The sequence below is a fragment of the Sinocyclocheilus grahami genome, unplaced genomic scaffold, assembly GCF_001515645.1.
Source record: "Sinocyclocheilus grahami isolate Dianchi unplaced genomic scaffold, SAMN03320097.WGS_v1.1 scaffold153.1, whole genome shotgun sequence".
In the NCBI taxonomy this organism is placed as follows: Eukaryota; Metazoa; Chordata; class Actinopteri; order Cypriniformes; family Cyprinidae; genus Sinocyclocheilus; species Sinocyclocheilus grahami.
In genome coordinates this window covers 2909101-2932802 of record NW_015505332.1, presented here as the reverse complement: position 1 = coordinate 2932802, position 23702 = coordinate 2909101, and the positions used below count along the sequence as shown (strand labels likewise).

Below are 23702 nucleotides of genomic sequence, written 5' to 3'. Positions count from 1 at the left end.
ATCATTTTGATTTATTTATTTAAACATTAGTTTTTAATTTATTTAATATATTTACTTTATTTATTTGTTAATTTTAACTTTTTAATTTGTGTAACTCGAGTGAATATTTTTTATTTTTATATAATTTTTTATTATGTTATTTGTTGTTTGTTATTTTATTATGTTATTTTTGATTAATATTTGTAGTCTTTTTTTGGTAAACGCTATATATATAAATTTTTTATTCTTTATTCTTTATTCTGTAGCATTTTCTTTGCTGCCATATTTCTATGGTGTTGCTTGAATTATTTTCACAAATTTTTTGAAAAGTTTGTGGTTCTGACATTGAATGAGCATTTTTATTCAGGTTTTGTCTGCAATTGTGGTTATATATGACATGCATAATGACATGCATTTATAATGCTGCAATGTGAGGTTTATCATTTTATAACACATCATCTTTTTGTCAAAGCGTGTATTATTTGAACTAAGTTGCTTAAATCATATTTTATTCTGTGTTTCTGGAGTTTGCAGGTATGTTATAGATAGATGCTATTGGAAAAAGTCCTGTTTGCAAGTTTGCATTGGCGATCTGCATTGGTTTTGGTATCATTCGTGTTTTTAACATAAACCATGTAGGGAAAATCTTTAAACAAATCCCTAATCCTAAGTATGAGTGACAGTAATAGTAATAGTGATATTGTCGATCCGCTTATTTCCCGTCCATCTCTTACCTGCGTATTGTGTTTCCCCACTCATGTATCTACTGACATCAGTTTTTCAAACGTCTTGAGTCTTTTATTTTAAGAACCTTTCAAAAGTCTCGCTCAGTTGCACAACCTCTCTGCTCGGTTATCAGGCGGCGCTTCACAGGGTTCACCGGAGAACGACTTGATTGACAAACACCGCTTAAGTTCATTACACAAACCCTGGCTCTTGCCTTCCCGTCGAGGAATCCCTTGTCTTGGAAAGCAGGCATTTTCTCACAAATCGAATAACAGATGGCAGACCTGGGCGATCGTAATTATTCACCAGCAAATCAGGAGAGCTCTCTCGTTTATTAACCAAATCAGAGCCTAGATGTCTAGAAAGCAAAGGGGCCTGTGGTAATTGACACTGATGAAGTTTGATTAGTTGTGTTGGGGAGTTTTGCTCTAATACTCCTGGAAAGACCTGCTGGGTAAGTTTTCAGGCTGTGTAATGCTAAAATGTGTATTGTTTGTGCTCGCTGCAATAATTCAGTGCTTTCAATTCCGATTACGTCATCTGTTTCTTGTCAAGCGATTGCTTTCTGTCTGAACGGATTACCTTTGATCACTGGCTTAGTGGTTTCTTTACTTCTAAGTGAACTTAATCCACATTTATTGCCTGTTTTGAATTTCTTGAAGTGTTTTAGATTGAGGAAATCTTTGTCAGTTAGACATGAAGCATAAACTGGCATATTATGATCCTTAAAGGGACATTCACCTAAAAATGAAGCTTCTGGCATCATTCATGTTGTTTCAAATCTTCCTTCAGGAAAGCAAACAGTTTTAGAACCACTTGAGGGCGAGTAAATGATGATAAAAATGACATCTCTTTTAGTGCCTTAATGTGATTTGATTACAAAACAAAATATGGGTGCAAGTGGCATCTGCGATTAAATGATGCATGCAATTACTTTCAAAGTGATTTTTAGTGGATGTACCTTAATTATGAACATGTTCCACTAACCAGAAAGTGTACAAATAGGTTTTTGGCTGTGTCAGAGAAGAAAATGCAGCTGCCCAGTCAGTCAGTGATTTAACAAGTAGCCCTTTTGTATGAATTCACCTCCTAAGGAAAGTCCAAAGCACCTTAATGTCACATTTAATGACCAAGAACAAATTCAAGTAAACTTTACTTAAAAAAAAGAGCACACATTTAATGTCTACAATGCTTATTTCCCAGTAGAAATGGAGTCATGAGTTGGTAAAAAAGTCAACATTTAGGAATCGATTTAATTTTGCAACCACCTAATTTTGATTACATTTTTCCATATACATTGAAAAGACTGCATTTTCAATTTTCCAGAGACAGCCTGTGTCTTTGAACACTTTTTATGCTATTGTTATAATATTGTTTAATCATTTAAAACCTAACTTGCATTCTTAACCTTGTAAAGCCTGACATATGAAATAATAGTCAAAAAAAATTTTTTTTTTTTTTTGAAATGGGAAAGTTTAGACAAAATCTACAAAAAAAATAATAATTGTGTATGTCTATTTGGTGAGTATCTTATTTTGAATATATCTTATATTTTATGGCTCATATAGCATGATATAGGAAAATATGGAGCTCATATAAGGAGAAAAAAACAGCTCGGTTTTATTCAGAGGCCCAAACTGAGCAAAAATATGCAATTTGGTGCATGTTTATATTGCCAAAAAGTATGATGAAATTCTGATAGCTTGTAAATCAATGATATTTATGACAGCGCAGCAGACTACAGTAAATGCATATAAATATCAGTTGTCACTCTATATCTTATAAAATGTCTAGAGATTATATTAAATACTTAGTTTTATGATCAATGCTCTATAGTTTCAAACCATATAATGCAATGCAATACATTAATGGTTGAGAGATGAACAAATAAACATTCCTAAAAAGCATGATGATCATATCTGATACTCACATTTCAACATGATTTTTCTAAAAAATTATAATCAAGAAAACCTAAGTTGCTTCCGTCCAGTGAGTGTTCATCTTAAAATATTACTAACAAAATACTAACAAGTTATTCTTGCATTACTTTATAAAATCAGCATCAATTTCACCATAAAAACCACAACCTGAAGGTGGATGTTTTTACAATTATCTTAAAAGGCCTTTTACTTGCTAAAAGGTATCAATCAGACAACAGAAGGCATATAGCTGATTATGTGCAGCAGGTTATTCAGCAACGTTTTGATCATGTTGATCATTTAGAGTGATTAGAAATGTGTGTATTAAATATAATACAGTATGTTTTACAGGGGTTAATTACACTTGTTTATTTTTTTCACTGGATTTTATACCGGTTAACATTAATGCATCATGTAAAAGTTTTTATTGACTGATGGTTTTGAGGAAATACTCTATTTACTGTCAGCAATGATTCATTTATTCAGATTCGCCAAGAAAAACAGGTTCTCAAGATAAAGAGTATTTGATTGATCATGTGATCTCATTTTCTGTATTCATGTGTAAAACTTAAGGAAGTGCCTTGCTACTAATCAATACTGGCTTTCGATTGCAACTTACAGCATGGCCAGTGGTGTATAAAGTTCTTGAAAGCCATACTTAAGTAAAAGTACAGATATCTTACCAGAAAACGACTTTGGTAGAAGTTGAAGTCACCTTTTAGAATAGTACTTGAGTAAAAGTCTTAAAGTATCTAATATTTATTGTACTTAAGTACAAAAAGTATTTTTAAATCTTAAACGTACTTAAGTATTGAAAGTAAAAGTACAAGTAAATGCAAAGTGGAAAAGAAGCAAATATATATATATATATATATATAACATTTCTGGAATCTGCATCTGAAATAGCATTTAGATGTATTTACACAGTTTAATGTATCTCAGAGGGGACATGGATGCATTTAACCTGCAGTTACAGATGCATAAATAGGCCTAATGTTTTGTTTTTAACATAAAACGTTGAATACTGATATTTGAAATAATTTAAAACATGAAATAATTAGTCGAAATGTGAAATTAAAACAGCCAGTAGGTGGTAGCAAGTGACTGTTAATGAGTGAGTCATTGAGATTCAACCGATTCATTCAAATGACTGATTCATTCAGAATCAAAGCATTTGACTGTGTTAATGAGTGAATCACTGAATCATTTATTTAACCGATTTGTTCAAAAAGCTGATTCATTCAATAAGTAAACACCGTCCATTGCTCAAGAGACGCAAAACAGTGCTGTGATCTTTGTCTGGAACTATTTTCATTAGCAAAATTGAGCAAAAACAAGCAATATTATGTCTAAAATATAAGCCATTGCTTTACTGAACTTGAATAATGTTCATGCTGATATCTGCATAAAAACGGTACTCTTTGTGTGATATAGATTAAGTTAACTATATTAAATTATATAAATATGAAAAGCATTACAGAAGCATTTTTGCTGTCTACAATTTAGAATGCCTGGAATTTTGAGTTTTAATAGACAAATTAATCAACGTGCGTGCACACTGTGTGTGATTTGGTGATATAGCCTTCTTGATAATATCAGATCGCACATCATTACAGCAACACTTACCATATTATCGCAGACGATGCTGTACCGCACACCCCAGACTCGACTTGAGTGGAAAATGAATAATTCACGGTTATGCGTGCACTTGTTTGCACATGAGCATGAGACTAACTTGCAAATGTCAGACCACTGATTTGTCAAACCTGCTTTCCTGCAGTCCGTGTTTTTCTGACTTCTGACTATTTTGTAGTAAGTAACGAATATGCTTCGGGGAAATGTATCGGAGTAAAATTATACATTTTAATTCGGAAATGTAGTGGAGTAAAAGTAAAAGTTGGCTGAAATATAAAAACTCAAGTAAAGTACAGATACTCCCAAAAAATACTTAAGTATTACAACAAAGTATTATTACTTCATTACATTGCACCACTGAGCATGGCTGATAGTTTGTTTTCAGATGTAATGAACAGTCTTAAAAGGGGTCATATGACGTTGCTAAAAAGAATATTATTTGGTGTATTTGGTGTAATGCAATGTGTTTATGCGGTTTAAGGTTAAAAAAACACATTATTTTACACATACTGTAGATTATTGTTTCTCCTCTATGCCCAGCCTTTCTGAAATGCGTAAATTTTTACAAAGCTCATTGATCTGAAAAGCGAGGTGTGCTCTGATTGGCCAGCTGTCCAGTGCGTTGTGATTGGCCGAATACCTCAAGCGTGTGACGGAAATGTTACGCCCCTTACCATACTGTGTTTCCATGTGTCCTCGTTTATGCACCAAAAGCTTGTAACACTCCAAAGAGAAAGGAAGAATTGAAATCGCATCATATGACCCCTCTAAACAAGAGCGTGGGTCTATCTGAGATGACCCCCAGCTGGGTGTGATGGCTCTTATGACAGAAATGATTGATCCACAGCCATGTCTAATGATTTCTCAGCTTGTTAACATACTGCAGGTCTAGAGGGCTAGTAATCGTGATGCTGATTTCAGCCTGTTATTCTTCAAATAGCACTGAATAGCATTGCAAGTATAATGACTGTTTTCAAACAGGTTTCTTAAACACTTGTTTAGATAAACAGATTGTTCTGCACAAACTCATGCATTGGTTTAATCAGTGTTGCTGTGGGCTGGATCTATCTATCTGTCTGTCTATCTATCCATCTATCGTTCTATCGTTGTATCATTCTATCATTCTTCATTCTATCAATTTAATGTTGTATCATTTTATCGTTCTATTCGTTCTATTGCTCTGTTTGTCATTCTGTCTGTCTATCTTTTGTTCTGTCTATCATTTTATCCATCTATCATTATTTTATTTTATTCTATCTCATTCTATCGTTCTGTCATTCTCTGACTATCTGTCTATTATTGTTCTGTCTGCCTTTCTATCTGTTGTTCTGTCTATCTTTTGTTCTATCGTTGTATCATTCTACGTTCTTTCTAATAAATCCCGTACACTATCCATTGCAAATTGATGTTTTTTTTCCCGAAGTTGGACATTTTTTGTTCGTTTTTTCCTACATACCTATCAATTACTTGCAGGGTGAGAGTTTATTTAAATATAATGAAAATATATTTTATTTATTTTTATTACATATAAATATTTTTGTAATATTTTATATATTTATATTTTATTATGTGACTAAACCAATCTGTGTGTGTGTATATGTTATGGTGTCAGCGGTCACCCTGGGGAGAGCAGCTTATAATCAGAGTGATTGGTGGATGAGACGAGAATGAGGAGCGCAGATAAAGCATCTAAATTAATTTTGGGGCGATGTGATCGTGTGTGATGGAGCGTGAGGGTTCGTTTTGGGGCGGCGCCTTTTCAAAGTGGTTTTGAAGCAAGTTTACATGGATCTCTAATGGATTCTGTTCCAGAAAGGTCTATTTCTGCAGCCGTTTCATGCCATTTGCTGGGTTAAAGATTAGACTGGCCCTCCAAGCAAACTGTAATAAAACGATTGTAGCATTCGATAGAAATCATACAGAAGTGATTAACACGCATGTTTGATGTGAAGGGTTCGTTGTGCCCTCCTGTAGCTCGGAGAGAATGTGCGAACCCTTTTAAACATTTTTAGTGCAATTCTTCTGACTCCATTCTGCTATTCACAATCTAATCAATTCCCTACGGATACAATCAATTCCTGTATTACATTTTTTGCATATCCTGTTTCATTCAGACGGATTATACAGGTCAAATAGGGTGTGATCAACAGCATAACACCTTTACATGGGTGTTATACCCATTCAAACCAAATAGCACTTAATTTTTTTTTTTCAGCCAAGTGGATTTTAAATAGGCTACAGGTTCCCCAAAATTTACATCTTGAAATTGCATGATTATAGAACAATATTTTATGATACCTAGGCTATTTGTTACAGTAGTTTATTTATTAATTTGTTAGTTTGTGTGTGTTTTGTATTCTTTAAAATTGCTGTCATTTTTTAAGCCAGGACCACCAACAGTGGTCCCTTAAAAATTTGGCAAGACATTGTTTTTGTTTTGTTCTTATTTGTTTTAGTTTAGTTTTGTTGTGTTTTTAGTTTTGTTGTAGTTTCGTTCTTTTGTTGTTTTGTTTTAGTTTAGGCTTTGTGTTTTTTATTTAGTTTTTTTGTTTTGTTATATATATTTTTTGTTTTGCTGTTGTTTATTTTATTTTAGTTTTTGTTGTTTGTTTTGTTTGTTTTTTAACTCATGTTTTGTAGGACAATTCTTAAATATTGATGCAGCCATACTGATGATGTTTTGACAGGATTCATCCTCGTATAAAGTTATACATCTTAAGTGTTTTTTAAATGAATGATTTTATTATTCATTCAGCATAAAAAAAAACTGATAATGATAATTTTGTTAGGAAATACAGTATGTAGCTGTGTAGATCCCTTGTCAAAACAAGCAAAACATAAAAAGGGTTTTACCACTTGCAGTTAAGGCTTACTTGATGTCAATAATTGCTTTTTAATATTAAATGGCACCTTTTTATTCTTATTTACAAAAATGTTGTTTAATAGTAGCATTGAGTTTGAGTATTGACCTTGAACTGTAATGTTTGTGTCAGATAAAAAAAAAAGAAAACCATAACATTCATAACATTCAAGGTATGAGTTTGTGCTCAGCCTTTAAAACCGAATGCCAAATGGCTGTGCAAAGGGCTTGATGACGCTTCAGAAATAACCCTCAATTCTAAGAGCCTATCTTGTGCCTTCTCTGTGTAGACTAAGGGTGGTCTAGGACCAAAATCACCCTGTGATGTGACGCTGAGAATGGAGACAAAGGCTGATTTTGGTCATGATTGCCTCCAATTGCAGCTGCCTGAAGAAATTAATGGTTTAGCATTATCCAGGCAGAATGACTCTTTCCACCACAGCTGCATAGATGTTAAGGCTCCCCCGCTGAAGTGTGCAGATGAATGTCCTAAAATGGAGTGTTCCGCTTCTAAGTTCAGATTGGATGAGTGTGGAAATGAATTCCTTTTAGTTCTTTGTTAACACACTAAGGGTACATAACTACAGTATCACCTACAGTATGATTATTATTTTTAATAATAATAAACATGAAGCTTTAATAATGGCAATAATACATTCCAGTAAGTGCATTACAATGATTTTATCTGTTAATCGTGGTAAAGTCACTTTAACTCGTTGCCTCTTATTGCTTTATTACATCATGCAACTTGGGTTGTGGATAGTATTTTCAGTTTTCTCATTTATATCTCATTTTGGTCTATAGATGTGCCGATTACACAATTATTAGACCAATTATTATTGATTAGACCACTTTGACACTAGAGCTTTGGTTGCGGTCTATTTTTGTTCTTATAGTAAAATGCATTGTATTTAAGTTCTGATGTTGTGTCCACAACTTTTTTTTTACACCAACTTTAAGATGCATTTGCAACTAAAGTTTTAAAATCTAAGACTTCCTTTGTAATTTGTACTGTAAACTTCACAGCATTTCTCGTTTTATCTTTGATGTGGGTTTTAGAAGGTTTTTAAATGTCATACTGTGACGTAACCTAACTGCAATCAAATTGAGAAGGTATGAAAACGTTTTGTACTTGCTGGAATTGTCTTTTTTTAATTAGCCATAAAAGGTTTGTGATAAAAGAGATTGGGCACTTGCAGAATTTGCAAAGTCTTTGGTGCTGTCTGTAAATGTTTGTTTGATGTTGAGCCTCTGGGCTTTTTGAGTCATTTTGAGAGCCGCATATAATGCAATAGTGATGCAACAGACATGGTCCTGACATTTCTTTTTCACTGCTTTATAATCAACCTTTCAAAATAGGTTGTACTGGTTCTAGTTGCTGATTTATTACGTGTTCCATCAAATCTAAATTAAATATGTCATGGCAACAACCTGTTCACTGCATGTTTCCATAGCAGATGTTAGTTTTAGGATTGTACCTATCAGTATGCAATTTTATGTTAATATATCGCGATACTTTATCTCACAGTATTGTATGTTCCTTTTTAAAATCTATTCATTGGTACATTCATATCAGGCCATTATGTCCTAATGAAGAAGCCTGCTGTTGGTGTGCATCATTCCTAAAGATAGCCTTTTTCCATGATTCTTCTCTTTTACCTTATTGCTTAATTCGATACAGATTTTAATGACAGGGCCTTTAGAGACGTGACTGTACATTCACAGTATTTCACAGATTTTGTTTGTGGGAAACCGCTATAAGCCAATTAGAATAGTTTTGCTCTAATTGTTGCATTATTTGAAATTGATCATGATTCTCTCCAATACAAATGTAATTTTTTATGTCCCTGTAGATGGAATTATTTTAGTGTGGAGTTCTGTCTGTGTGTGTTGCATGTCTGATGAATCTCACAAACCTGTTGAGAACATGTCCGGATCATACTTCACTCTAAGATCCCCTAGGAAGGAGTAGATTATTTTTTGCTTAAAGAAAATTATGCCTGTTTTACATATGCATGCTAATCCCTCCTCATAATCATTACTGTAATGAGATAATAATGACATATTTGAATTGTAAATTATTAATGCATCCTGGTGTAGTATTTGCTGTATACCATTCAGTTCATGGTGATTTAAATAAAAAAATTATTGTATTATATATTTTGAATTGCATTTAATAAAAAATCCTTCACACTTCTATAGCTTACAAAAACAATTAATATATTGCAATGTTTGAGCCTCTCAGCCTTCATTAGGTATTGCATAACTGCAGTGTTGCAATATAATGACTGTTTTTGCAAGCTACTGCAGTGTGTGGGATTTTCTCTTTTCTTTTCATGATGTTTCAATGTCATGTTCCACATGCCTGTAATCATTCATTTTGAGTATTTATTTTCTAAAGCAATGTTGTTACGCCAATGCAATATTGTTCCAGTGACAAGCAGTTTGTTTGACCTCACTGAAAGTGAAAATGCAATGCAACAATCAGAATCAATTAGAACATATCTGATGTGTAGTTATGTGGAATGGGATTTTGAGCCAATGAGATTTCAGTGGGCGGGGTTTTAGGAGTGATAAATAGAAACCAAATGGTGGCTCATTGGGTCGTCCACTACATGGACGAGTGTTGCAGTAATGACGATCTAATGAGAATCCAAAAGTAAAACATCCGGATGTTATACTAATGAGAATTCTGAAGAAAATGTTGACCTAATTGTCAAAGGTGTCTGTTTTCTTTATGCATTCTTGATGCATTTCCCTTTGCTGTTCTTTTGAGGTGAATGTGGATGTGTGGAGTGATTGTATCAGATCTGAGATCGGTGGCTATGAGTCAATGCAGGCCTTTCCCTTCTGAATTCATTCTCCTTGCCTTCCTGGCTGACAAGATTGAGGAAAAAAGAATGGGAGAGAAAAGATCCTTGATCTCAGGGAGTCGGCAAAGCTAATTACGCCTTAAGGGAAGCGGAAGGGGATAAATGGAAAAGCTCAATTAATGCTAGTTGTCATTACCAGTCTATTTGCAGGTTGATGCATAAAAAGCCCTACTAATTTGTGTGTAGCAGGTGGTAGATGCACACCCACAATGGCGGTTGGGTTGACATATATGAGGAACGGTCATTTAAACAAAACCCCTAACGTCTCCGAGAGCAGCCATCTGACGATGGTGACTCAAACTTTCGCACAGTTATAGAAATTCATGTCACAACCGAACCATTATGGGCATCGGCGCACAAACGGGCATCATTTGACTAATGTGATTGTGATGTCAGATGTCACCAGTTGTTTTTCTTTTTCAGAGAGTTAAGAAATGTTTTTGCTGCTGTATTGAGCTCAGAGAGGAATACTAACTAGCTATACAAACAACTCCCAGAGGATAATTGTATTGCTCAGAGATTCTGTCATAACTTATAATGAGAAATCTAGTTCACAAACCATTTTACTTCCATAATATGGTGCATTTCACAGTTAAGCAGAGTATGTGAAAAATAATTGAATTTTTTGCATCAGGAATTGATTCGATTGGGAAAAATGTATGTAACATTCCAATGAACTTTGAAATATCCAGTTCATTCCAATGGAATGCTCTGTAAGTCTGAGTAGCAACGGTAAACAAGGGGAGAGTGGGGTTTAGTGAAAAGTCAATTTATGATGGATAAAATAAATCATTCTCTCTTTTATTAGAACTGAATATTCAGTTTTACTTAGTATTACATCATATTTTAGAAGTAAACCTAATTGCAAATGTTTCATATAGACTTTTGTATTGCTCAGAAGACTTACAACATGAAATGCAGTTCACAAACCAATTACTTCCATAATTTGGTGATTTTGACAGTTAAGCAGAGTATGTGAGAAATATCACAAATATCTTTTAATATCAGGAATTGATTTGATTGGGGGGAAAAAGTATGTAACATTCTATTGAACTTTTGAACTTTGAAATCTCCAATTCATTCAACATGGAATGTTCTGTAAATCTTGCCTGAGTAGAAATAGGAACCAAGTGGGGCGAAGTTTAGTGAAAAGCCCATTTCTTTCGTAGGTTGTGGCAGTTATGGAGTCATTTTCTTCTCTTTGTCTTTCTGTTTTGATCAAAGATTGCTCTGTCATTCCTAAGGAGACTTACAGTGTGAAATGCACTTCTCAAACCATTTTTTTAATTCTTAAAACTGCCCACAAAGTTCCAATGGACTGGGAAATCACCAATTAATTGGAATTAATGGAATGCTCTGTAAATCTTGTGTAGCAACACAAACCAAGGGGGGCGGAGGTTAGGGAAGTCCATTTCTGATGCATAAAATCAATCATCCTACATTTATTAGTCAAAGATCTTTAGAAATATGTCAAAATACAGAAGTAAAACCGGTTGCAAATGTTTCATGTTGACTTGCAAGTAGTGTCAGCCTCAGACGTCACGCCCACGAACCGTTGGCTGAAGGTTTGATGCATGTGGCACACAATTGGAAACACTTCAGGTGTTTCGAAGGGGGGGGGGGCTTGCTGAAAGTTCAATGTCTTATGGATAAAATCAATCATCCTACCTTTATTAGAATTGAATGTCCCGTTTCACTTAGTAATAGATCACACTACAAAAGTAAAAATGGTTGCAAATGTTTCATGTTGACTTGCAAGACATTTGTGATTTTTCTTTTTGTGGGTTATGGCAGTTATGAACTCATATATTTTCTTCTCTTTCTCTTTCTCTCTTTTTAAAGGTTTCATTTATACATGTGGTGGGACATTAAAAGGGAAAAATGGGACCATAGAAAGTCCAGGTTTTCCTCACGGATACCCGAACGGAGCGAACTGTACGTGGGTTATTGTAGCCGAGGAGAGGAGCAGAATTCATATAGTTTTTCAGTCCTTCGCTGTGGAGGAAGAATATGACTTTTTATCTTTATATGATGGACATCCTCATCCTGCAAACTTCAGGACAAGGTAAGCACTCATTTTTTTAAATCAAGAGTTTTGTGCATGTCTGCTTGCTTTGAGACTGTTAGTTATGCTTGGTTGGCACATTTGATTTTTAGCATATGTACAGTACGCATCTGAAGTTTACGGTCTTACTCATTCTGGAAAACGGAGCAGAAATATTGATGACGTAATTTCAGGGGCATATGCAAATTGCCTCTGTAAAATGTCCTTCCCACTGATAACACCTGCTGCTGACCGGCAATAGCAAATAACAAATCATGATTCATGGCTGTGACATCGACTAAAGCCTATTGGCTATAAAAAGGAAAGGGAGCCCTTCGATATGCCTCAGCCCAACTTCCTGTTTCAATAAGAAATATCTCAGGAGAGGCTGTGTAAGTAAGAATGATGTACATTCAGCTGGTCATTCTCACAAAATAAACCCAGACAGGCTGAAGGGGACTGAAAGGGTCTTGTATTTATCTTGAATGTACATGATCCTGCTTTTTCTATTTATTTTCAAAAAAGTGGTCATGAAATATTGATTTGAGTTTTTTATTTATCTGCAAAGAGAGCACAGAGTGTATGAGAAACATAAAACTGGTGAATAATAGTCAATTATACAATTTAGCATTATTAATTTAGGTACTGTCCACCAGTTATAATCTATTTACATATATTGAATATACACAATTCTGCCTTTTCTACTTATTTTGAATTAATAAGTGAGCTTGAAATATTAATTTGCACTCTATTCTCACATAAAAAGTCACAATTCTTACATTAAAAAATGTAGCTCAGAGTAATATTAGAGACATGAAACTAGTGGTTTCCAGGAATAATAATCAATTATTAAGTTTAGCATTATTAATTTTAGTACCACCTGGTATATAATTTAATATAATTTTTTTCTATTATATACTCTTTTTATATGTATTAAATGTGCATGATTCTGCTTTTTCTACCTATTTTCAAATTAATAAGTGAGATTGAAATATTGATTTGAGTTCAGATCTTTTTGTTAAAAGAGCACAGAGTAATTTGACAGACATGAAACTAGTTTCCTGGAATAATTGTCTAATTATTAAGTTTACCATATTATCTGCAGGTGCTGTCTGGTTGCTGAGCATTTGACATTTTTTCCATTATACATTTTTATATATGTAGAAAGTACATGATCCTGCTTTTTTCAATTCATTTTCAAATAAACAAGTAGGCATGAAATAATGATTTGCACTTTCATCTCACATAAAAGAAAATATTAAAACTCAGAGTAATATGAGAGACATCAAACTAGTGGTTTCCTTGAATAATAGTCATTTATAAAGTTTAGCATTATTAATTTTGGAACCGCCTGGTCACTGAGCATTTGTAGTTTTCCCATTATATATTATATAAAAATTTTTTTTTTAAATAGGTACTGAATGTCCATGATTCAGTTTTTTCTACTTATGTATTTTGCTTTTTCTACTTAATATTTATTTGTGCTCTTATCTCTCTCTCTCTCACACACACACACACACACACACACACACACACACACACACACACACACACACACACACACACACATTAAATTAAAAAGAAATTATAAAAAGTAATATAAGAGACATTAAATTAGTGGTCACTGATCATTAAAAATTTTCCCATTAAATACTCTTAATATATGAAATGAATGTATGTGATCCTGATTTTCAGATTTATAAGTAGGCTTGAAATATTTATTTGAGTTTAAATGTTTTATGTGAAAAGAGTGTGCAGAATAATATGAAACAATAAAAGTTATTTAAAAACTTAATTAAAAAGGTTAGAATATTATCTGCTTGTATTGTCTGGTTTCTGAGCATTTGAAGTTTTTCCTATTATATACTCTTTCTATGTATACTGAATGTTTCCCCACAATTTCCTCAAATAAAAATAGTATTTCAGAGAGCTTTGTAGTTTCTGCAGTACTCATGTCATACGCAGTACTCATTTTGTGAATTATAGACCTGATTACCAGCATTACATGGGGCCGAAACTCTTCTAAATGCTTAAAAGCACACAAAATTAACCTGCACTAACTCTCCTCTAATTAAAGGGTAAACCAATTATTGCAGCGAAACTCTCCACAAGCCAGGAACGGAATCAGCAGACCCCCTGCGTTCATGTAGCTGGAATTCACTCGTAGCAATTGCCATGATTGAAAGTATTTATTTTATGGCAATCTGGGCGTCACAAACGCTGAATCCAAACACTGACGCTTCACTGGCTGAACAGATTGCAAAATAAGCGACACATTGCACTCGTGATGTCATTTCCCCACTAATCCCTCTATTAAAATGTCAGATAGTTGTCAGAAAAATACTTTTTTTTTTTTTGGCCAAAGTATTTGTTTTTCTCAGAATACATCCACTTGTGATTTGTATTCGGTGTCAGAGATGATTTAGAAAGTGGTACAATACATCACAGGATTGATTTTGATGCTGGAAAGTGTTTGTCTGTAATATCAGTAGACTCTTTGCTAAGCTCCGCCCCCCTTAGTTACTGTTGCTAGCTTACAAGCTTTATAATGAATTGAGATTTTCAGTAAAATAGTTGCAATGTTATGCTTGCATGAGCTAGAATGACAACGCAAAGCATTATCTGTGTTTACCTTTAGAGAAATTGTTAAATGACCATGATTAACATCTGTTACAACTGTCAGTCCAAAAGGAGGCAAACGCTGGAATATCATTGTAATTACATCAGAAATCATCTCATTGTCATCTAATATGCTGATTTGCTGCTTAAGAAACATTTCTTAAAAATATATTATTTTGCACAATGCACATATATACTGTATGTATGTATGTATGTATGTATATATATATATATATATATATACACACACACACACAGTATATATATTAATTTTTATAATTGCTTATTTGCATCATCAAAATTCAGCTTTGCAATCACAGGAATGAATTATACTTTACAAATATTAAAATAGAAAAATTTATTTTAAGTTAATATTTCACATGATTACTATTTTTACTGTATTTCTGATTAAATCAGTGCAGCCTTGGTGAGCAGAAGAGATGTCTTTCAAAAACATAAAAAAAATGATCTTTGGTTTTCCAAAATCATTTGCATTAAGCGATTATTTCCAAAACGAGCATGTATAACAATAGTAAGGCTATCCGAATTGGCATCTGTAATAAGCAATTAATAAAAATGTATTTTATATATGTATACATCATAACCTTTAAGTCACTTTTGAGAAGAAAATTAAATGTTGTTTGAAAAATTCAAAATGGACATGACTTTCATATTCTCTCACTAGAGAAGAGCAATAGCTTCTCTGATAATATGTTGAAAAGGAGCAGTTATGGCAGGACTGGTTAGTAATGTTTTTGTGGTGGGCTTAGCGAAGCGTCAATTGTAGTTTTTGAAAGTATGAGCACAGAGCTTTCTTCTCTTACCAAGATTTTAGGTGATTTTCCACAAGTACCGTCTGGTCATTGAATATTTGAAGTTTTTCCATTATATGCTCTCTTTAATAGACCTTAGATTGAATACAGCAAATCTTTGCAAAAACACATTGTGGAATAAGAGCCAGCCCTTCATTATCTAAGCTGTAAGTAAATCAATAGTTTTTTCCCCCTCCTCTGCAGGCATGGCACTTCATTTGCAGTTATTAAAGCATTAATCTTTTGAAGAATGTAAAAGCAGTGATGCCAGCTGTACCGTGTTCTTGGGCTTAACGGAATTACTCAAACATTTATGAGTATTGGGTAAGCGCTTATATAAAAGAACAGCAGAACAGTCGTTTCATTACCATCAAGAAATAGATGCTCTTGAATTACCATCCAATACAGGAAGCACAACTCTGAGCCAAAAAGAGTCATATTGCCACTTTGGAACAAGCAGTATCTGTCGTTGTTGATCCATGAGAGGATGTCAGTACAGTACATTGTGTTATTTTGAACGATCTACCTTCTCCTTGAGAAGTTATTGTGTCCCATTGAGTGCTAGCCCCATTATGTCTGCTGCTCTGTGAGGTTTGGTTCAAGGCAGACTTCCTCTGAGTTTCCTGCCTGTTGTTTATCAAAAATGTCAGATAATGCTCATCCCTTAAAGTCTGTACAGAATAGAAGAGGAGCTTCTCCTCTTCAGAATTGAGTCGAGAATGGAATAATTTTTGAATTTGAGTTGAGGTAGATTTGGCTTCCAAATTGATTGTGATGAAATAAAAATTCATATAATCCGTATTTTTTAACTAGAGCAGCAAAGTTTGTCAAGTCAAACCCAGAATGTGGGTTTGATAAAAAAAACTTGCTTGTAAGTTTTAAGATGGACGCTATAGATGGATGGATGTTTGAAATGTTAAATTTGCATTTAGTTATATATACATTACAGTTAAAAGTTTTGTGGTAAATAAGATTAGTAAAGATTTTGTTGAAAGAAGACTCTTCTGCTCACCAAGGCTGCATTTGTTTGATCACAGATGCAGTAAAAATAGTAATATCGTAAAAATATTATTATAGTTTGAAAGAACTGTTTTATATTTGAATATATTTTAAAGTATAATTTATTCCTTTGATGCAAAGCTGAATTTTCAGCATCATTACCCTAGTGTTCAGTGTCACATGATCCTTCAGAAATCATTCTAATATGCCGATTTGCTGCTCAAGAAATGTATCATCATCATCATCATCAGGCTGCTTAATTACTTGTTTTCTCTTAATATTCAGTTTTTTTGTCAGGATTCTTTGATGAATAAAAAATAGAAAAATATTTTTTGTGTTGTAAAATTACTGTCACAGGCAGTACTGTCTCCTTGCTGAATAAAATTATGAATTTCTTTCACATTTTCAATATGTATATCTACTATAATTCTATAATTAACAACCCAAACTCTCTCTCTCTCTATCTCTCTATCGCTTTCGCTCTCTCTCTCTCTCTCTCTCTCTCTCTCTCTCTCTATATATATATTATTTAATAGAAAGCTTAGTAGAAAGTAAGTGTTCATGGTCACTTTTAATACATCTGTGTTGAATAGAAGTATTAAATTATTTAATTATTTTCTCTTACCAAGATTTTAGGTGATTTTCCACAAGTACCGTCTGGTCATTGAATATTTGAAGTTTTTCCATTATATGCTCTCTTTAATAGACCTTAGATTGAATACAGCAAATCTTTGCAAAAACACATTGTGGAATAAGAGCCAGCCCTTCATTATCTAAGCTGTAAGTAAATCAATAGTTTTTTCCCCCTCCTCTGCAGGCATGGCACTTCATTTGCAGTTATTAAAGCATTAATCTTTTGAAGAATGTAAAAGCAGTGATGCCAGCTGTACCGTGTTCTTGGGCTTAACGGAATTACTCAAACATTTATGAGTATTGGGTAAGCGCTTATATAAAAGAACAGCAGAACAGTCGTTTCATTACCATCAAGAAATAGATGCTCTTGAATTACCATCCAATACAGGAAGCACAACTCTGAGCCAAAAAGAGTCATATTGCCACTTTGGAACAAGCAGTATCTGTCGTTGTTGATCCATGAGAGGATGTCAGTACAGTACATTGTGTTATTTTGAACGATCTACCTTCTCCTTGAGAAGTTATTGTGTCCCATTGAGTGCTAGCCCCATTATGTCTGCTGCTCTGTGAGGTTTGGTTCAAGGCAGACTTCCTCTGAGTTTCCTGCCTGTTGTTTATCAAAAATGTCAGATAATGCTCATCCCTTAAAGTCTGTACAGAATAGAAGAGGAGCTTCTCCTCTTCAGAATTGAGTCGAGAATGGAATAATTTTTGAATTTGAGTTGAGGTAGATTTGGCTTCCAAATTGATTGTGATGAAATAAAAATTCATATAATCTGTATTTTTTTAACTAGAGCAGCAAAGTTTGTCAAGTCAAACCCAGAATGTGGGTTTGATAAAAAAAACTTGCTTGTAAGTTTTAAGATGGACGCTATAGATGGATGGATGTTTGAAATGTTAAATTTGCATTTAGTTATATATACATTACAGTTAAAAGTTTTGTGGTAAATAAGATTAGTAAAGATTTTGTTGAAAGAAGACTCTTCTGCTCACCAAGGCTGCATTTGTTTGATCACAGATGCAGTAAAAATAGTAATATCGTAAAAATATTATTATAGTTTGAAAGAACTGTTTTATATTTGAATATATTTTAAAGTATAATTTATTCCTTTGATGCAAAGCTGAATTTTCAGCATCATTACCCTAGTGTTCAGTGTCACATGATCCTTCAGAAATCATTCTAATACGCCGATTTGCTGCTCAAGAAATGTATCATCATCATCATCATCAAGCTGCTTAATTACTTGTTTTCTCTTAATATTCAGTTTTTTTTGTCAGGATTCTTTGATGAATAAAAAATAGAAAAATATTTTTTGTGTTGTAAAATTACTGTCACAGGCAGTACTGCCTCCTTGCTGAATAAAATTATGAATTTCTTTCACATTTTCAATATGTATATCTACTATAATTCTATAATTAACAACCCAAACTCTCTCTCTCTCTATCTCTCTATCTCTCTCGCTCTCTATCGCTCTCGCTCTTGCTCTCTCTCTCTCTCTCTCTCTCTCTCTATATATATATATTATTTAATAGAAAGCTTAGTAGAAAGTAAGTGTTCATGGTCACTTTTAATACATCTGTGTTGAATAGAAGTATTAAATTATTTAATTATTTTATATATATGTGTGTGTGTTTTAGTAATTTTATGTGCTTTTGTCATTTAAAAAACAATTTCTACTGGGCTTTATTTTATTTGATGTCAGTTTTTGCATTTTTGTGCTTCACCTTAAACTTTTTTTTTTTTTTGAGTTAGTTGTCAAGGCAACATTTCTTCAGTCTATGTGGATGAATCATCAATATTTTTGGTCTGTTTTCCCATAAGAGAAAAACTGTACATTTTAAATGTGTTTATAGTATAAGTCAGTTTTGTGAACTTTTAGGAGTGCACTAGCAGATGGTCTGCATGCCAAAACCTGCAAATATTATGCATGAGTCATACAGGAAAAGGTCCACGTAAGATTTTCATTAGGTTTCAAGCTGCATCCCTGTACTATTTTTTCTTTCTTTCAAATTTTAAATTGATTTTGTGTATCAGAATCTACATCTGTGATTTATTTTTTCCAGCAAAGATTTTGTCAGAAGGTCCCGGCAGCCGACATCTCAGGATGTAACTTGTTTTGTATCCGGCAAATAGGGAAATATTTAGCTTTCCTCCGGCGACCCTCGATTTCAACACGTTCTGGAAAAATCCATTTATCAAAGCAATTCAAGCAGATGCCTTTGATACGTTACTTATCCCACCACTGCCTGACATCGCAATTTGTCATTTTGGAAAACAGAGCGTCCAGAATGAAGAAGCAATATCTCCAATTAAAAGTTGACCTCGTGTTTGATGAGTCAGATTAGAGACTTTCATTACAGTGTGACAATTAGTTAATTGTGCTTTTGCACAAAAATCTAAAAATCTTAATTGATAGCTTATTTTGACCCATGCTTGTTATTAAAGCTTAGTGTCATACTCTGGCAAGCATAATATCTCATAATAATTGGAAAGAATAAATAATTTGACTAATTACAGACTCTATTGTTTTTGTCTGTAAGAAAATCCTTCCTAGCATGGCAAGCTAATTATATGCTTCGGCTATGCTAATGTTACAAACAAGTTAAAGCTACAAATGACCATATTACACCTTGACTGTGATGATATGATTTAAAGTATCATGAAATGCCTTGTTTTAGTGCAGGTCAGTTCTTGCCACAGTTTTGAAACAAAGGTTAACCGGGAGTGAAGGAGAGCATGCAGTAACTGTCTGAGCTCCAATCAGCTTTATTTTGATTCAGTGAGGTTAAAGGAAGAGTTCATCCAAAAAGAAAATCATTATTTAATCAACCTCATGTTGTTCTAAGCCCATGTGTCTTTTTTCGGTGCAGTGTGAATGCAAAAAGACTGTTGTCTGACGTTTTGCATGCAATTACAATAAAATAGGCTTTTAAGCATTTATTATTTCATAAATGCTTAAAAATGGTTATTTTTTAAGCATTCATTATATAATTTTTTTATATTTGAAATGTAATTTTAATATTTTCAGTTTTCTTTGCAATTTGTATGCATTTTAAAAGTTCTTTTCATGCATTAATTATGCCTTGTAAATCACTTCATAATGCATTATCAGCTCATGAATAATTGTGAACAGTTTTAATGCATATTAATACTTACCTATTCATAGTTAGACATTTACTATAATGTATAATGCAAGTATAGTGCATTAAAGCACACAACAAACAAATCTTCAAATATAATGCATTTTTAACTTTGATTGCAATTATTTCATTACAAAGTACATTATGAAAATGCATTATACATAGTCTTTAAGTAAAGTGGTATCTTGTTGGTTTAAGTTTTAATAATTTTTGTGCTTCGGTTTAAACGTTTCGGTTATTTGTCTAGTCACAATTTCAAATTTTTAACGCCAAACTAATATTTATATTTTATTTTATTTCTGGCTTATTTTAATTCCTGAGAACTATTTTTGTAAGGTTTTGTGAAACCTAAAACCTTGTGAATGAATCATTCTTTTGAGTCGAATCTTTGAATCGGTTAATGCAGTTTGCAAAGTTTGGCCGTATTTCCCATAAAACATCATAAGCCTAAGTAGACATTAAAAACCATTAGCACCAATGGTATCTACGGTCATTTTAGGCTTTCAATGCATTTGGAAAACGCAGTTCTAGTCTGAATGATTTGCTCACAAACTGGACTGATCCCGTTCTCAGTGTTTCAGGGATTGGATTGCAGTGGTTAGGATTATCAGTGAAGAATTACTTAAATTAGATCCTCACACAGAGGAATATAGCACGCAATTTGTATGAACTTCTTTTTTGATGCTTTTATTGTGATTTTGCTTCTTTTTTTGAAGCATAAAAGCTTTAGCCACTTATACTTCAACTGCATGGAAAAGAGTGACCAACACAATGCAAAATTACACCTTTTGTGCTCAGTGCATGAAAGCAAATCATCTTTTTGGACAAGAAGGCAGATAAATACCAAAAGTTTCATTTTTATTTGGGTGAACTGTACCTTTAACCTCTCCAAGAATGTGTTGTAAACAATAAACTGAGGCGCCACTTCAAAACATCATCAAGCTAAGAGTCAGAATAAAAAATTGCATTCTGTCCTTTTCTTAGCCAGCAGCTACCATAACAACGTTGCTTTTCAGAGTGCATTTTCGCAATACCTGCAGAAACGCAAATACGTTTGCATGAGAAATGGCTGAGACACACTTTTCTTGACCTGATGAATGAATTCAGTGCGAGTGTGAGCAATGCATTTGTCTCTCATGAAGCATTTTGGGAAATTGCTAAAGCATATCTGTAGATTTCTCTCTTTTCAGCAGCCGGCTTCAGAGATACGGGGCAGTAGTCAAATACAGATTAACCACAAAGAGACACAACGCATCAGAATCAAGGAGATGCTCACAAAGTCTGATTGGTGAGACTGTGCTCTGTATGCAAGGCCAATCGGAGCACACTTATTTACTCAACCTTCAGAGCGCACCACGCTAATTGGATAACGCAGTCCAGTCAGATGTGAGCGCTGTGCGTTTGAGTAATTGGCCAGTCTTGCTTCTCCTAAATAGTGTCTGCCCAGTCATTTAACTTTGAAGTGTCAGATGTGCAATGTTTTGCACACCGAGCATCAACTTTGATGTACTGTGTCATCTTGCAACCATAATTCGTCTTACAAGTCTAGGGAGAATAAGCTCAAGCTCTCTGGTCAGTACCATCCAGGTGATAAATGACATTTCAGCTCTGCGAGTTGGGCTAGCAGAGCCATTTGCTGTAAATTGATGTAAATCTTCACTGAGGTCATAATGTTGAATGAATGCAGTTGTTTTTCATGCAGCCACAACAGCTGAAAGTGATCAAGGCTGTCATACTTCAAAAAAGACAAACAAGCAGCATTAATGTAGTTCATATTACTTATTCTGAAGCCATACAATATCCGTTTGTGGAAAATTTTCAATTGATTGTCTTTTTGGAGCTTGATTACCATTATGAACATAACTATGAACTGTTGCATCACTACGAACTCTTCAGCATTTACATTTATTCATGCAATGTGTTGGACTTGAGAGTCTGATGAAAACGTTCTAATGCCCCTTGCGACTCTGGGTGATAGGTGCTAGACATCTGATGAGAAACCCCCAACTCTTTCAAAACCTGAGCAAACAGCTTTGAGGTGAAGTTGGAGCCTTGGTCAGTTTGAATGCCCTTCGGTAGTCCAAACATGGAGCAGAACTTGATGACCTCTTTGACTATGATGTTAGCTCTCAGGGAACACAGTGGAACAGCTTCTGGGAACCGTGTGGCAGCACACATCAGCATTAGAAGATACTGATGTCCTGTTTTTGACTTGGGCAAGGGTCCAACACAATCTAAGTTCAAGCGTTCAAATGGCTCGTTCATCACTGGTATAGGATGAAGAGGAGCGGAGGGACAGTCTGGTTGGGCTTACCTGAGACTTGACAATCATGGCAAGCTCGGCAGTAACTCACTACACTGTTCCTCAATCCAGGCCAGAAGAAGTACTTTAAGATGCGCTTATACGTTTTCGTGATCCCAAGGTGACCAGACAAGGGATGCTCGTGCGCAAGCTTCAAGACCTGGGGATGGTAAGCAGAAGGTAAAACAAGTTGATGTGCAGCTAACACGTCACCATTCACTTGTGGTCACCATCGTCGCATGAGTACACCATCATCCCAATAATATGTAACTGGACCACCTGGAGCTTTATCCAAACTGACAGCAGCATCTAGACAGAACAACAGGGATGGATCAGTTTTCTGAGCAGCACCGAGTTCCTCCTTTCCAAATTTTAAGGACATCTTGGAAGACCTGAAGTATGCTAGATCCGTCTGGCATTACCTGTTGCATGTAGCACTTGCATTCAATTGCTTCTTAAGAAAGCACTCCCTCAATATGTTCCGATACTCCCTTGTCAAAACAGATGTAGAACAGCTTAATTTTTTTTCCGTCCTTCAGAATCCTGTGCAAATTGAATTAAATTTGACCGATACTCAGTGCTCAATAATTTTTCATGCCTAAAGCGTTTTCAATTTTGGACAGCCCAAAAAGGTTAACACACACATATATATGTATGTATCTACAGTATATCTATATCTATATGTATATATATATATACATATACAGGTGCATCTCAATAAATTAGAATGTCGTGGAAAAGTTCATTTATTTCAGTAATTCAACTCAAATTGTGAAACTCGTGTATTGAATAAATTCAACGCACACAGACTAAAGTAGTTTAAGTCTTAAGTCTTTGGTTATTTTAATTGTGATGATTGTATATATATATACATACATACACACAGAGGAAAGTTTTGTTGCTCTTTCTTAGCTCGAGGGACTTCGTTTACCCTAGTCAAAAGTAAGCATCAGTTTTGTCTAAGAAGCCTCTTCTAAATGAGACTATTGTTTACCATAAGTTGTAAAATGAATGTATTTTGTGCTTGGAAGAGTTTGAGTTTATACTTTGCAAATTTGGTATTTTCTGGGCATATATTAAGATCTCTTAAGCAGAATTTCTATTTAATCTCATTGCTGTCTAAACAATCAAGAAGTCCGGGTCTCATCTGTGAGATGGGA

The 23702-nt window shown here is 34.1% G+C and overlaps 1 protein-coding gene across 1 annotated transcript in view; it reads left to right on the top strand.

The window, feature by feature from the left end:
* Positions 1 to 23702, top strand: part of LOC107592529 (CUB and sushi domain-containing protein 3-like) — a 309662-nt gene that overhangs the window by 24684 nt on the left and 261276 nt on the right. The window contains exon 2 of the mRNA XM_016282061.1: positions 11835 to 12057. Within this exon, the coding sequence (XP_016137547.1) occupies positions 11835 to 12057 (223 nt within the window). The remainder of the gene's footprint in view (positions 1 to 11834; positions 12058 to 23702) is intronic.